Here is a 15,462-nt window from a genome sequence, read left to right as displayed (position 1 = left end):
TTTGGTAACGATCGGTGGTTCTTGGAAGCAGACACAAGTTTGGAGCAACTCAGCATTTGGGGAATTTACACAGTGAACATGTACAATTAATTATTAGTGAACTAATATTAGAAAGCATGCTGCCAAAATTCCTGTAAAATAGACATTTCTAAACTCTAATATGAAGAATTGATATGGTTCACATGACTTCTACAATTTTGCAAGACTGCCATCAAATAGTAAGCCTGTCAAGAATGCTCCATGCCCATTTGTAAATTGTTTGGCTTAAGAGAGCATGCTGTACTGTGTAACAAAACCCAAAATAACTATGAAAGATCAGAACAGTACTGCTATGAACACAGCATATAATCGTTGTGGAAATCACTTGAGAAAACAAATTGTGAGGCTATGTTTAAACCAACAGATGTTTTAGAAACAGAACAGTATGTTCAAGCAAAATAAAGGTATAACAGGCAATATTAAAAGGCCACTACAATTAGCACATTTACTTTCATGTTGAACAAAATTGCCTCATCCAATAAGACTACCTACCTAGAAGATTAACAACTTATCTAAAGTATGTGCTTTCTGTTATGTTTAAAATATGGTTTTTATTAATTATTTGCGAAGTGGCTGATTGCCATAGCAAAAACAATGTTACCCAACCAAGGGACTTTTAAGCATTGTCGAATATATTAATTTCAACTCAAGATTTGGTTTCGGCTCATAAACCATGGCACTTAAAGCGTCTCAGCCTCTGACTAATATATCTGAATAGATAACCATAACTGATTTAAGAGTCAGCTATCAATGTTATTAAAATTCATAATGTCATAAGGATGAGCAAAAATATTGAAGAGATGCTCACAGAAAGAAAAGAGGAGGTAAAATATGTAACTTTCAGTGATGACCCTCCAGTGCAGTTTTAGAAGTGGAATCCTTTTAAAATGAAATTTGATACAGTAAACAAAACTAAAAAGAGATTAGCCTTTTCACTACTGTAGGAAACAACTCATTGTTATTCTGAAATTTGCATTAATAAAATTTTCAGAATAGTATCAAAGCTCTAAGAAAGAAAAACATTCAACGGTTCCTCATAATAAAAAGTCTGGAGTACAGCCCTATTTCATTGTTTTTCAACAACAGCTTTCCTTGTTATGCTTCAAAGTCTAATGGCATCACTTCAAAAGTGAATGGAGTGTTGTATGCACCCTCTGATCTGGCAGAATTTCAATTTGTTTTTCTGAAAGAAACTTTATATTTTAACACCAACACCATGTAAAAGTCTGACCTGTTCCACACAGGACAATTAGCAATGACCATTTTTCATTGTTGTGCAATACTTGGACTACCTACACAGTCTCACCAATGAATGCAAGATTGCAGATCATGTGTATTTTTCATACCTAGGCAGACTTATTTCCAAAAGGAAAAAAACAGGGAGATTACAATTATTTCTGGTGAACACGTTTTGCAAGTGGGTTATGAATAATCTATTATAATACAAAAAGCCAGGCTGACAACAGTAGATTCTAATGTAAACATTTGTTCATATAAAAATGGCATTACATACAAGAGCTCAAAACGTTTTAAACCAAAGACTAAAAAAAAAATTTAACTTAATAAACCATTGGAGGACATTTGGAAGGAGGTAATATTGAAAGGCTTGTCTATGGGCCAGATTGGTGTCTCCCTCCGTTCCTCCCCACCCCCCAACGTAGAAGAGTCAAGGGTGAAAACTTTGTGACTTCCTCCCCAGGGAAAACCACAGCTGCAGGGACAGGACATGGAAATGGGAGCCATACTGGTGGGTGAGTATGAGAGGGAAGGGACACAGATATTAGCAGCAGTATAGCAGATAGTTTGATTAAATTATAGTTTTACTGTGTTTTGATTACTAATGTGTTTGCATGTCAGAGGAACTTTATTCAGGGAAAGCCAAGTCCAAAAATGGGTTTTGCAAAAGTTCTGAAAGTGGCCATATCTATGGTCATTCTTAGCGCTTATAAGAATGAATTCCATATTCCTTGTTCAGCTCCTGTGAAAGTTCTCTCTCCTTCACTCATGAGCCTCCCCATTATTGCTTGACAGTTTCATTGTTCCAGTGGAAAGTAGCTGTCATTGCAGGTAATGGACAGAGAGGGATAAGTGATCTTTCTCAGGCACCTAGGCCAGTTCCATGGAGAGATCTGAATATCAGGAGAGAGACCTTTAACTGAGCTGACTCCGCATTTAGTGGAAAGCTAGTGCAGAGAAAACTTGGGTGGTATGTTCATAGCGAATGCTGTTGCTACGCAGACAGTGGCTGCATTTTTGCCAGTTAGAGTATTTTCAGAATGTGGGGCTTCATTCCTAGATGTAACCAGTTGCAATGATCAAGCCTGGAGATCACAAATGCGAGTTTCAACATAGCAATATCTGTGTTCACTAGGATGGGGCATATTTTTTGCCACCATAGCTCTATGGACATCCAAATACAAGGAAGATTCTAAAAGACTCCTAAAGATAAAGAATTCCTAAAGATGCAGACCATTCTTAAAAGAGCATGTCTCTTTCTACCAGTCTTCTCCAAGTTCAAATTTAGCCATCGTTTTTCCTCAAGGTGCCAAGTATCAAGAAAGCTGGGAGATATGAGATAAAGAGCTGTGTCTCTGTACTGCTGGCACTTCACCCCATGCTGTCTAAATAACCTTCCCAAAGCCTTAGCATAGATTTTGAATAACGAGATAAAGGATTAAACCTGTGGAACTCTGGAGGGGAGGGCTCTAGATTCGGCAGAACAGTTGCCCATGAAACCACTCTGGTTTGGTCTAAAAGGAAAGACCAGAGCCATTTCAGGGAATTTCCATACAGCCCTGCAATTTCTTGGGCCAGGAGTGCTGGGTGATTGTTAAGCATAAAACATAGATCACTGAAATGCCGCCACCAGAGGGGTGGAAGCCATCTGTCAATTAAAGCACTGCTGTCAGGAGGGAAGGGTGATACCCAAACAAACCCATGCTCTTATGAAAAGGGCTATGGAATCTCTCTTTATGCAGGATAGACAGGGACTCAGTTTTGATGTCTCATCAGAAATATACACACACAGTAACCTATGTAGCACTCTACTTAACTTAAAAACATTATTATTCTGAGGAAATTAACAGTATTTAATATTAAACACAGTAAAATTAAGAATCTTCTTAATTACTTTCTGCTTTTATTTATTCCATGCTACTTGTCCCCCCACATGCACTGCTTTAAAAAAGATATTATGGATGGAAAAAAATATAGCATTAAAAGCCATGAGAGAAACTCAACACATCAGATTTCAGTTTCTGTTTACTACAAGCGAAGCTACAAGGCAATATTAATCTACTGTGTTCTCTTTTGATATTAAGATAGCTCATTTGGTAAAATATCACAGGGTACCGTTAACAAAGGTATAAGGTTTATTAGATGGTTTAATTTAGCTTTTCAAACCTGATTAACTTTTTCCCCAGCATGGCATCCTTTTTGGTGGACAGGGACTGGGAGCATTAGATTAAAACTAACTAACACTTTTTGAAAACTAATGAGTCACCATATCAACCACAGTAAATCAAGCTATTGTCAGCAAACTACAGCTATTATAAATATTCTTACAAGGGATATAGTTAATAAAAATATAAGATTCCGCAAAGTGCATCTTGGTGTTTGGAGAGTAATCATAAATCTTGTCCTCAACATTTCCCCAACGCTTCAAAAATCTGAAGTGTATCTGACAGCTCCACTTCTCGAAGAAGTGCATACCATGACTCCCAATAAGAATCATCCATGGAATATGTCAATGTCTCACAATTCCTCAGTGAAATCCACATATGTCCTCATAGGAAAAGGCAGAGGAGTTGATTGACACCAACTTAGTTCAGTGATCCATGAAGGGCCTTTAAGAATAGTCATTAAACATGTGAAAAAGCACAAAAAAAAAAGAAGCAGTTTTAAGACATTAAAATATTCCTTTCTTCCATCTTCACCATACAAGACAACATACTGTATGTCGGAGACAGAGAAAAAGCCAATCCTTCTGCTGATCTGACAGCTCCGTGTCAGTTCAGTTATAGTAGATGGGTTAATTTTAAAGTTTGCAAAATATCCATGCTGACACAAGCTGAATGCATTTTGTCCTTTTTTAATTGTGAGTTGTGACTAGCTTATATGGATTCTTCTACTTTTATAGATTTTCACTGGTCATTTGAATATTGACCAACTAACTGCTAAGCCAATTCTATAACCACTATGTCCATTTCAGTACTGGAATCCATAGATCATTTGAAAACTATTGGGCCACATTGTGTATACTGGAATCATTAGAAGTTTAAAATCTTATTTTAAGAGATTTTTATCCAGTGAAATATCCATGGACTTCATTCCTATTCCTTGCACACCCAGATCTCCTCCTGAAGTCTAGATATATTACATACTGCTTCTGAGCTTATAATGCTTTACTTACATTAGTTTATCTCCATTTATAATATAGAGCTCAATCCTTTAGTCCTTACTCTAGCAAAATGCCCCTCTTTTGCCTGAAAAAATAATTCCAGACTGGGCCATTTATTGCAAGTGTTGAATTTATACCAGTAAGATTATCGTCACATAAATACCAAAAGCAATCATCTGAAGTGTTGCATTCCCCCCCACACACACATACGCATACACACATACCTTCCAGATAACAGTAATCAGTAGGATTTTTTTTCCTTTTTTTAAAAAGATTTTGTGCTTTGAACACTGAAAACTGATCTAAAGAACAATTTTTTCGACAAACTGTTGTACTCTGTTGAGACATCTACCCTTAGCAGACACATTCTATAAGGGAACACCTATGTAAAGCAAGCTTGTTTACAGTTTAACAAAATAACCCAATTTCTAAAAAACATTCAAACAGCACTTGATTTCTAATAACGAAGATTCAGTGCAATGGATGCAAACCAGGACTGATAGCCATTATTATGAAGATCCTTAATGCATTTTCCTCAGCATTCCACTGAAGTTCTAATGAAATAAGACAGATGTACTAATTACACACTTTATTTCTTTATCTTTTTATAGATACAAATTAGTATCTATTAAGTATATGAATACGCTATTTACTTGAGACTTTCTGTAATACTGTTAGTAATAAATGTTTAAAAGCATTAGGAAAACAAAAAGTGATTGAAGTGATATCAAATGTCACCATCAGATAATTTGTAAAAAATTGCAATACTTTAGAACAGTAATGATGGGGGTGAAATCACTGTGACCACTTCCACTTAACCTTTTCCATTACAGTATTTCCAAACATTTGCATGTCATTATTCACCAAGTACAGTACACCACACCACTATTTATGTTGCTAATTTCTAAACCAAAGAGTTATAAAATTATGTAATTATCTACATTTTTCTGCTAAGAGAGTTCTAGTCAAATGCTGAAGCTTCTTTCATAATGAGATGCAATGAACGTGAGCTTTCACCTTCGGTGCCAAGTACAAAGAGAAAGAAAGGGAAGGTTAGAAGTGCTGTATGTCTGTTCACTGAGGATGAGGTTACTTGCATAACGTGGCAGTATCACCACCCCTTCAATCTGCACACTTCCATGCACTAGAAAACTCCACAATTGTTTCCTACATTCCTTTAATATGAACACTCAAGAGGCCATTCTATCCTTTTTTAAGGAAATTATTTCACCGCCACCTCCTTGAGTAATCTGAATTTTCATTTCATTCCTACAAAGATTAAAAACACTTTAACATTACTTTAAAACCTTTAAGTATGTCATCAGTATTACTTGCTCTGCTACTGCAGTTTCGTTGCTAAGGCCTTGTCTACACTAAAGGGAAAAGTTGATCTAAGCTATGTAATTTGAGTTACGTGAATAGTGTAACTCAAATCAAGATAGTTTAGATCTACTTACCATGGGGTCCACACTACGCGATGTCAACGGGAGATGCTCTCCCATCGACTCCCCTTACTCTTCTTGATCCGGTGGTGTACAGGAGTCGACGGGAGAGCGACTGATGGTCAATTTAGCGGGTCTTCAGTAGACCTGCTAAATCGACCGCTGCAGCATCAATCCTCCAGTAAGTGTAGACAAGACCAACTAAAGCCAAACTAAATTTTTAGTTTAGATACATTTAAAATCAAGTTTTGCAATGTAAAATTCAAGCATAATTTGTGTTAACCATTTTTCTTTGATAAGCTTGCATGTATTTTTTTTTCAGACAGATGATAGTGATCTCTAGACATAGGTTTCAGGATACAAGTATTTAAATAGTGATATAATTTTGAATACTAGATCTTATTAGAGTAATCATAAACAAGCTGAAATTATTTTAATGACTGATTTTACATAGGTGCAGTATTTTCAGGAAAAATATATAATGAATACATCTTACCAAAAAATGTTTAGAAAAATTTGTTGGCATGTTATTACATTTCTAGGGCAGGACTAGAAAATATGATATAGCTACAAATAGACTAAGACCCTCTCTTCCCAAATCTATTAAGCCAAGAAGGGAGAGACTATAACTTGTTTAAAAATCAATAGTGGAGGAAGTTTACATTTGTCCACCCTATTCTAAGGCATCAATTGAGAAAGCTCCCAAATATTCTGTAATCTTTTACTTTTATTGGACTTGAATATTTAAATTAATACTTCTCATGAAATATTTTACAGTTACAAGGTACATACTATCAATATTGACAACTTTCAGCCTGTTTCAATGGCTTTGTAAAATTTGGTTACTCTGTAATTTCTTAGAAGATGAATGACCATGTTATGTTTGTTGGTTTGTTTTTAAATTCTGTGGATGGAGAGGACTTCTGCAGCAGCAAGAAATGTGAGTGTTAATGAACATTATAACTCTGTTTATGGCTATAAATGCCAGGGTGGAATAACTGAAAACATATGCTATGTGCCTCAAATTTTAAGGATGATGACGCTGTTACATTAGTAGGGTGCAACATGCTATGAAGAACTCCCACAATGTAGCAGTTGTTCAAAAGTCATATTCATCCAGTTGTGCTGTCTTTATTAAAGGATATATAATACTAGATGTGATTTATTCAAATCACAGCTGCAGCCTAGATTAAAGATACTAAACATTCTGGTTTTTAAATTAGAGTTTTAAAACTGTATCTGTATATAAGATAATATGAAAACATGTCAAAGCTCAATTCCTATCTGGATAAGATTTGTTTTTAAGGGCTTGAGCTGTGGGGTGAATAAATACGGAACGGTTCAATAAAGAGTTCCAGGTCAATGTAAATAATGCATCTTAGATCACGACCAGAAAGCTTTAAAACTTTTGCTGGAATCTAGGGTTGAGATAGGCATTGTTTTATACAATGAAATACAATTTATAACAATATATTGATTTCCAAGGGGGGAGCTTTTTATGGTGCTCACAAGAGATGAAACCCTGACTAAAAATATACCGATTACATCTCTCACATATGGTAGATCTTGCTTAAAGTTTTAATCCTCTGAAGACAAAATACAATGATTAAATCAGTCATCTCTATTAACTAACATTAGACATTATGTTAAACTTTTATTATATGAGTCATTTCATATCCCATCTGTCAAGAACTGCCTGAGCTCAAATGTGTAATGTGTTTTTTTTAATTGGACCAGCTAATCTATTTTTTTTAAAAAAGCTTCATTTTCATGCTCAAGTACCGGGAGTTAATTTTTAAAACAATCCACCCGGTTTCCTCCTGAACATAGGTACTGAATCTTAAAGCATGTGAATTACAGTGTATGAAATACATCATCGGTGGGGGGGGGGGGTTCAACCATACTCCTTCCATTCCCATACAACCATCATTGAGCTGGCAAATACTATGCGCGCTACAAAGGTAGTGGATTGAGGCGTCAGGCAGCGTTACAACATATATAAGAGCCTTATAATGAGGAAAGAAGGGTGCAAATGACATTCAGTCTCAATAAAAAAAGGGGGGCGGGGAAGCCGCCTTAAAAGACTGGAAGGACCTAGCGTCCCTACTGATGTAAATGGATGGAATTGTGCGGGGAGAGGGACAAGGGAACTGTTGCGCTCTCCGGCTGTACAGCCACCATATACCGGCCCCCTATAAACAAATACTCCACCGGCAGCCAGGGCTGGAGGCGCCCGATCGCTCTGGCTGTACAGGGAGAGGAAAGGGAACCAACCGCCCTCAGCCAGTAACGCCAAACATGCCAAGCCCCGCGCCCCACAGCGGAAACCAGCCTCCTCGCGAGGACCAGCAAGCCGGGCCGGCGCGTGGGGAGGACCAGGGGGCAGCTCTGGCGATCCCGCGCTCAGACGGGCTGGGCCGGGCGGCAGAAGTTGTGAAGGGCAGCGCAGCAGCGAACCACCGCGGCAGCTCCAGAGCGGAGGGGTGGGAAGGGCCCGTCCCGCGGGCCAGGCAAGTCCCCTGGCCGCTCCAGGGGTGGAAAGAAGAGGCTGGGCGGGGAAGAAGGCGGCTGGCGGTGGCGGATCAAACACCTGCCTGCTGACAGGGGACGATGAGGATGAGACGGAGAGAACTTGATCGCTATGAACCAGGCTCTCTCCCAGCAGCGCCGTGGCGGCCGAGTGCGGGGACCCCTGCCGAGCACACCGGGGCAGCAGCGGGGTCAGAGGGAGCACTCGGTGCCTCTCCAGCCCCAGAGCTGGCATCTGCCCACGGAGAGCAGCAGCAGCAACCTGGCGGCGGAGGGGCAGCGGCACGGAAGGGCGCTAAGAAGTGTCCATCCAGGTTCAGTTAAAGTCTCGAGCGTAGCAGACTGCGCGGGACACGGATCCTGCCCTCCCGGGCTGCGGACCCGGGGGCAGGTTATTTCTCAGCCATCGCACCACACGCCACCAGCTCGCTTGGGGGGGGGGGGGGGGGGGCGGGATAAAACAAACGTGCGTGACACCCAGATTACACGAGCTCGGACACACCAATGCAGGGAAGGCTGCCGAGCCCATAGCAAGGGGGGAGGGAGCAGGGGGGATAGAGACCCCGGGGATACCACACAGCCTGGCCACGCTAGTTACCTTTCATCCAGTCCACCACTTGACTCGGAGACCATTTACTCACGGGTTCCATGATGAGAGCCATCGGGGACCTGGCCGCTGCTTGGGCGGGCGGAGAAGCGCTGCCCCACTCCCCTCGTCCTCCCGGGCAGCCGAGCAGTGGGAGGCGGTGGCGATGGGGGGGAGGCGGGAGAAAGCTGGAGGCTGCTTTCTGCTGTAGCAGGTTTTCCAAGAGCCCGCTCGCAGCCCAGCCTCTGCGCCGGAGCCCGCCAGTGGAGGGGACGCCACCACAGCCCCGCGCGCCTCTCCCGCTCGCCGGCTCTGCCTCTGCCTCTCTCTCGGGGTTTCAATTCATGTTGCTGGCTCGGCGGGGAGCGGGGAGGGTGGAAGCTGCTGCACGCTCCGTCGCCTCGGGCCTCCCGCCCCCGCTGCTCCCGAGCGATCCCCGGACTGCTCCGAAGGCAGAGGGCGTGAGCGGCTAACCAGGCAACCGCGGGGCTGGGGCTCAGCCACGCTCTCCCCCCGCCCTCACGGCAGCTCCCCGAGCTCCACGCTTGCCTCTTTCTCCCGCACGGCCGGGAGCCTGGCGGAAATGACGAGCTGCAAATAGCTGAAGGAAAAGGCGAAGCCGCCCGGCTCCGCGCTGGGGAGATGCTGCTGCACGAGGCGCCAGCCGCCGCCGGGGGAAGGCGGACTCTCACGCGCGTGGGGCGAGCTGCACCCGCGCTGCCCCAGTCCCCGGCGCAGCGCGCGCGCCCTCCCCGCCCGGGCCGGCGCTGGGGGCGGCAGAGGTGGGAGCCGGGGCGCTGCCGAGCGAAAGGCGCGGGAGGCGGCCGCGCAGGGCACCTGTTTCCACGAGTCCAACTTCTGAGCGCGAGGCGCCGGCTTTGCTCGAGCGTCTGCTTAGCTGAAAGGCAAACCCCCGTCTTTCGCGGGGAGGGGGAAGTAGCAGGAGCTGCTGATGCATCAGGAGGAGGTGGAGGAGGAAATCAAGCCGGGAGGCATCGTGTTCCTTTTGAAAGCGTTTCTGAGTGGGCTCCGGGAGGTAATTGCTGAGAAAAGCCCTGCTGGAAAATGGCTGTGATTTTTAATCTATTCAAATACCTAAAATCCACATGATTGGACTAGCAGAGTGACTGGGACGTCAAGTGGATGGTGGTTTTGCTCCTTCATGCATAGTCAACACGTAATTCACCCGCTACGCCTATACAAGGATGGATGATTTAACTTCAGATAGTTGTGATTTATTAAGACTCAGCCCACTTCTGCAGACTTTACTCCAGCTGAGTAATGCTCATTTCCGCCACTATTCCACTGGTTTTAATGAGATTACTGGTGTAGTAAGGGATTGTTCGATGTGAGTAAAATTGGCAGAATCAGGGTCAGATTAAGGCAATCCCCAGACTCACCGCCATATGGGCTCCCTTTAGTCCGATCCCTGCCATAGCCTTGAACTCCACACCATCGCACCACCTGGGGTGCTGGTCCTCAAATGCAATCTTCTGGGGTGGGGTGGGGTCTACCACCATTTCCTTTTGAGTAGGCTAGGCCACCCCTGGTCTCCTCCCTACTCCTTGTCTCCAGGTGATCTTGGGTCCATCCAAGAGGAGAAAGGACTCATCCTCCCCCCACCTGACTGCAGGACTCCCTATGTACCCAGCACCACCCAAACAAAACCAGGATGGGATGGCAGCAGCAAGAGACCTCTACCAATGTGATGTAGGTGTGCTTCTCCTAATCAACCCATATGCAGGAACCCCATCTCCAAGGAGATAGTAACTCTCCCAACCATTCTTATACCAAGGGGTGAGGTGAGGACCAGCATTCCTTCTTGGCTGTGTGCAGAACCAATGGCTACCCACACTGAAATGTGACATCTCTGAGTGAAGACTCTCCTACTCTTACTCTATCCCTCCCTCATTCCATCTACACATTCATTTTCTCTCCCTCCTCATTCATTCCATATCCCATATTTATTATTGCCTACTTTCCACCACTGAGTCTTCCCCCTCACTCTGGAGAGTAAGGGGGAGACCAAAAGAGTGAGAGAGTGAGCTGTAGAGAGAACGCCCATCTGGCAAGGAGCAGTGGCAGCTAGGTCCCCTACCTTTGTGAGTGGTGGGGTGACAGCAGAGGGCTCTCCCACACAGAGAGATAGGCATGACATCTTGGGTCTCCTCCTCTAGAGAATGGCAGAGATTACAGAAGAGGTCCCCCCTCAGGAGAGTTGGGAGCAGCAGAAGCGGTCCCCTCCCTCCAGCTAGCCAGGGGGCAACCTAGTCCTGCTCATAACAGTGCTGATTTCATTATACTCAGGTCACTTTCAAGGTTTCTTTGTAATTAACAGATCTAGAAACTCTTTTTTAATGAGGGATGAGATTCTGACATCATTACTTGACTGCATATATATATAAGCCCTGCACCTTATATAAGCCCTGCACCTTGTTCAATGACAAGTTAAAATCTTTCCCTGGAGTAAGAGAAGGAACTTGTTCTTCCAAAGATATTGTTTTCTGAATCTCAGGATTCCATCTGCAAAGTTTGATTTTAGTCAATTTCCCCTCTGAAAGGGTCAAAAGATGCAAATCCTTACAAAATTAAAGGAAACCATAGGCTATTGCTATTGTTAAGAATGGTTTCTATTAGCAACTTTTATTCTGAAAGACTTAGAAATGGATATCCAAGTTCAGTCCAGACAGAAACATGGCTTGTAATTCATACCACTAATGTATAATTTACAACATTGTGGCTGAGGAGAGGGGCAATCATTTGCATGCTTGGTGAAGAAGAGTTCAAAAACTAATACAAGTTCAAATATTTCACATTTTTTCTGCAGCTTTTCTGCCCATTTTCTCAATACCCACACGTAAGAGTCCTATAATGTATACTTGCAGAATAAACTACAGTTACACTGGGCAAAAGATTTGCAACATTGGAGAAGACAATAGGTCCATCTCTGACCCTTTACCTCTAGCAGCAGTCAGTATCTGTTGCTTGAAACTGCTCTGACCTAATTATGAAATGGTGAATGGAAAATCCTTCCTTACTAACCTCTTAAGTAAACAGCATATGCTCTGAAGCAAACGACTTGATTATATTTGTTATTTTATCTGGTACAGCTATCATACCACTATTCAGTTAAATCCTGGTATCTTTCGCAAACAAGTAAGTATTTTTAGTGAAGTCAATAGAACTACATGCATGGATTAAAGGAGAAAGATTTGGCCCATTATGAGTGATAAAATTATCCAGTAATAGTATTTAACCTGATGACCTACTGAAGCAGCAAATTCTTCGGCCTGAGAATGTGCTGCAAAAATGGTATTTTTTTCAAAAATTGTTCTAAATTCATTGCTCAGTTGATTTTATTCTTGTTCTCTTGCTAGGGTAAGGAGTCAAAAGGTGAGACTGATGACTTTTACAGTGACTTTCCCAATCTTAAATATCTCAATCAAATTATTTTTGATGCTTTTCCTTTCCAGGCAATGGTCCTGACCCTGCAATCCAATCTACATGCACCATCTTTTTGCCTGTTCAGAGCCCTCTTCAATGGGATTCTGCCCAGGTGCAAGGATCCATTCAAGTGCAGATTGTATAATCCTAGTTTTTGTACTAACTCATCCACTGCAACTGACCTGATACACACAATACTTTAAAATGTTAACATGTATTTTTAAAAGTGTCTAAATTTGTATTTGTGCAGTCACACATGTCAATTAAATTTTCCACTTTTAGAGCAGTGAAAATAAAGATAAAAGTAAATCTGTTGTTAAATAAAAATGGCGGGGGGGGGGAGAAGAGAAATTTATTTAATGCTGTATTACAAGTCTTATGTCAAAAGCAGAGGATATGTCTGCTTAGGCTAGGGTGACCAGATAGGGACAGTCCCGATATTTGGGGCATTTTCTTCTATAGGCGCCTATTACCCCACACCCCCGTCCCGATTTTTCACACTTGCTGTCTGGTTACCCTAGCTTAGGCCCTGATGCGGCAAACACTTATGTACATGCTTAATTTTACTACCACAAGTGACTTCAATGGGACTACTTCCAGTAGTAAATTTCAGTAGTAAAATAGAAGTTTTTGTTAGGATTGAGGCTATAGAATGTAAGATGTCTGAAGAAGGGGCAGTCTTTTGTTGTGTTCATAGAGTGCTCAGCACAATGGTCCCCTGATGCTTGACTGGTGTTTTAGGTGCTACTGCAATACAAATGATTAATAATAACAATAATGATGCAAAAGAGAATTAAGGTACTCTTTAGACCTACTGGACCAATGTGACACTCAGCTTTAGGGTGACAGAATTAGGCTCTGGATAGGCACTGCATGGCTGGTCTGTTCAGCACCTTAGTAACTCTTTAGACAAACACTCTCTCAGTTTTTATCTGCTGGAGTGTAAATTATCCTTCACTTTTTATACCTTAATTTTATTTTATTTTATTTTTATTTTTCCTGAGTGAAGCAATACAAATCAAGAGGCTGTCACTGAGCATCTGTATTATTTACATGGGGCCAATCTGCACACTGGCTCTCAGTGATGGATTGCTGAATATATGTGGATTTCCCAGAAATTTCAGAGAACGCTGATGGGGTATATAAGCCCTGCACCTTGTTCAATGACAAGTTAAAATATTTCCCTGGAGTAAGAGAAGGAACTTGTTCTTCCAAAGATATTGTTTCAGATTCCAGCAACAGAAATAAGTTATTCTAAGAGATGGAGTAATAAGGCTAATGGAGATAGATCCCAGCTAATTTGCCTATTTTGGGGCTATTAAACATACCCAGAGGAAGTATGTGAAAAGTGTAGTATTTCTTTCAAGCAAGGAAAGCTTGCCCATGTTTTGGCAAGATTCAGTTAGGAATTTACTTCAAGAAATACATTTCTTATTCTCTTTCCTCCAAATGTCTTTGAGAACCTGATTCTGCCATCCATACCTGCACTGAGTGATAGCTTATTCTGCAAAGTTTATGGGTCAGATTCTGATGTCCTTAGGTTGGGTAGCACCCCAAGTTTAGTAGGACTAGCATGAGTAACAATACTGAAATCTGCTACCAAATTGATGGTGCACATGGGACTATTTGTGTAGTAAGCTACCACTCAGTACAAGTACTGAGGAGCAGAGTCTACCCCAAAGTAAAGAGGTCCAACTGGTCAGTGACATTTCTGATTTAATTCTTGGCCTACGTTCAGTTCTTCTCTTTCCTCCCCATCCCCTCACCACTCAATTCATCTTTTCCTCCTTCAATGTATTTTAAAGTATTATTTTAATGACAAATGTCATCTTACCCTTTGGATATGTCTTAAATCCATGATCACTTAATATGATATGAACTAATTTTTGAGGATTAAACATTTTAATCTTGATTGTGTAATAACTACTTGATATATTTATTGTGTAATCAGAAATACAAATCATAATCCCCCAAAGGATGTTTAATCATTTAAACCACTCAGGACTCACTTAAGGCACTTAGATGAGAAAGGTGGCCAAGGGGTAAAAATTCAAAGACTTCAAACACCTTTCATAAAACAAAAGATCATTGTTTTTAAAAGGATTTAAAAATGAATGACCTGAGTATTTCCCCAAGAAATACCTATCATTTTAATTAGGTTTCTTCATTAAACAAAAAAGAAACCCTGCCTTTGAATCTGTTTTATATACAGTTTGAGTCCCATCACATCTCTTAAACAGGGGCAATCAAGTAAATTGTGCACTGGGACTTGCTCCATTACTGGCTGTATAAGGAAATAAACAGGTTTAATAAATTTTAGGATCAGAAAGGACAACTGTGAACATCTAAGCCTGACCTTCTCTATAACACAGGCCATACAATTTCACCCAGTCATACCTGCAAAGACAGGAGGGGGAGGGCGGAGGATTATTCTTTTCCATGGTTATACTTGTTTTTGTACCAATATGTATCAATTACTAATCCCTTTCCATATGGAGTTAAGGGTATGTCTACACTACGAAATTAGGTCAAATTTATAGAAGTCAGTTTTTTAGAAATCGTTTTTATATAGTCGACTGTGTGTGTCCCCACACAAAATGCTCTAAGTGCATTAAGAAAAGGAGTACTTGTGGCACCTTAGAGACTAACCAATTTATTTGAGCATGAGCTTTCATGAGCTACAGCTCACTTCATCGGATGCATACCGTGGAAACTGCAGCAGACTTTATATACATACAGAGATCATAAAACAATACCTCCTCCCACCCCACTGTCTTGTTTTATGATCTCTGTATGTATATAAAGTCTGCTGCAGTTTCCACGGTATGCATCCGATGAAGTGAGCTGTAGCTCACAAAAGCTCATGCTCAAATAAATTGGTTAGTCTCTAAGGTGCCACAAGTACTCCTTTTCTTTTTGCGAATACAGACTAACACGGCTGTTACTCTGAAACCTGTCATAAGTGCAGTAAGTGCATTAACTCGGCGGAGCGCTTCCACAGTACCGAGGCTAGCGTCGACTTC

At 41.7% G+C, this 15,462-nt stretch overlaps 1 protein-coding gene and 1 long non-coding RNA gene across 4 annotated transcripts in view; one reads left to right on the top strand and one right to left on the bottom strand.

Annotated features, from left to right (window-relative positions):
- Positions 1–9,213, bottom strand: part of CNKSR2 (connector enhancer of kinase suppressor of Ras 2) — a 376,791-nt gene extending 367,578 nt beyond the window's left edge. For all 3 annotated transcript variants that reach the window (XM_048862811.2, XM_048862821.2, XM_048862830.2), the window contains exon 1: positions 9,008–9,213. In XM_048862811.2, coding sequence (XP_048718768.1) covers positions 9,008–9,071 — 64 coding nt within the window. In that variant the 5' untranslated portion in view covers positions 9,072–9,213. The remainder of the gene's footprint in view (positions 1–9,007) is intronic.
- A 513-nt stretch (positions 9,214–9,726) lies between these two features.
- Positions 9,727–14,351, top strand: LOC125642106 (uncharacterized). The gene is made up of 2 exons (XR_007358271.2): positions 9,727–10,797; positions 12,469–14,351. It is a non-coding gene; the product is annotated as an uncharacterized LOC125642106 (long non-coding RNA).
- Positions 14,352–15,462: the final 1,111 nt, after the last annotated feature.

Source organism: Caretta caretta, chromosome 1, assembly GCF_965140235.1.
Source record: "Caretta caretta isolate rCarCar2 chromosome 1, rCarCar1.hap1, whole genome shotgun sequence".
Taxonomy (NCBI): Eukaryota; Metazoa; Chordata; order Testudines; family Cheloniidae; genus Caretta; species Caretta caretta.
Note: the sequence above shows the minus strand (reverse complement) of the source record. Positions and strands in the feature narration are given on the sequence as shown.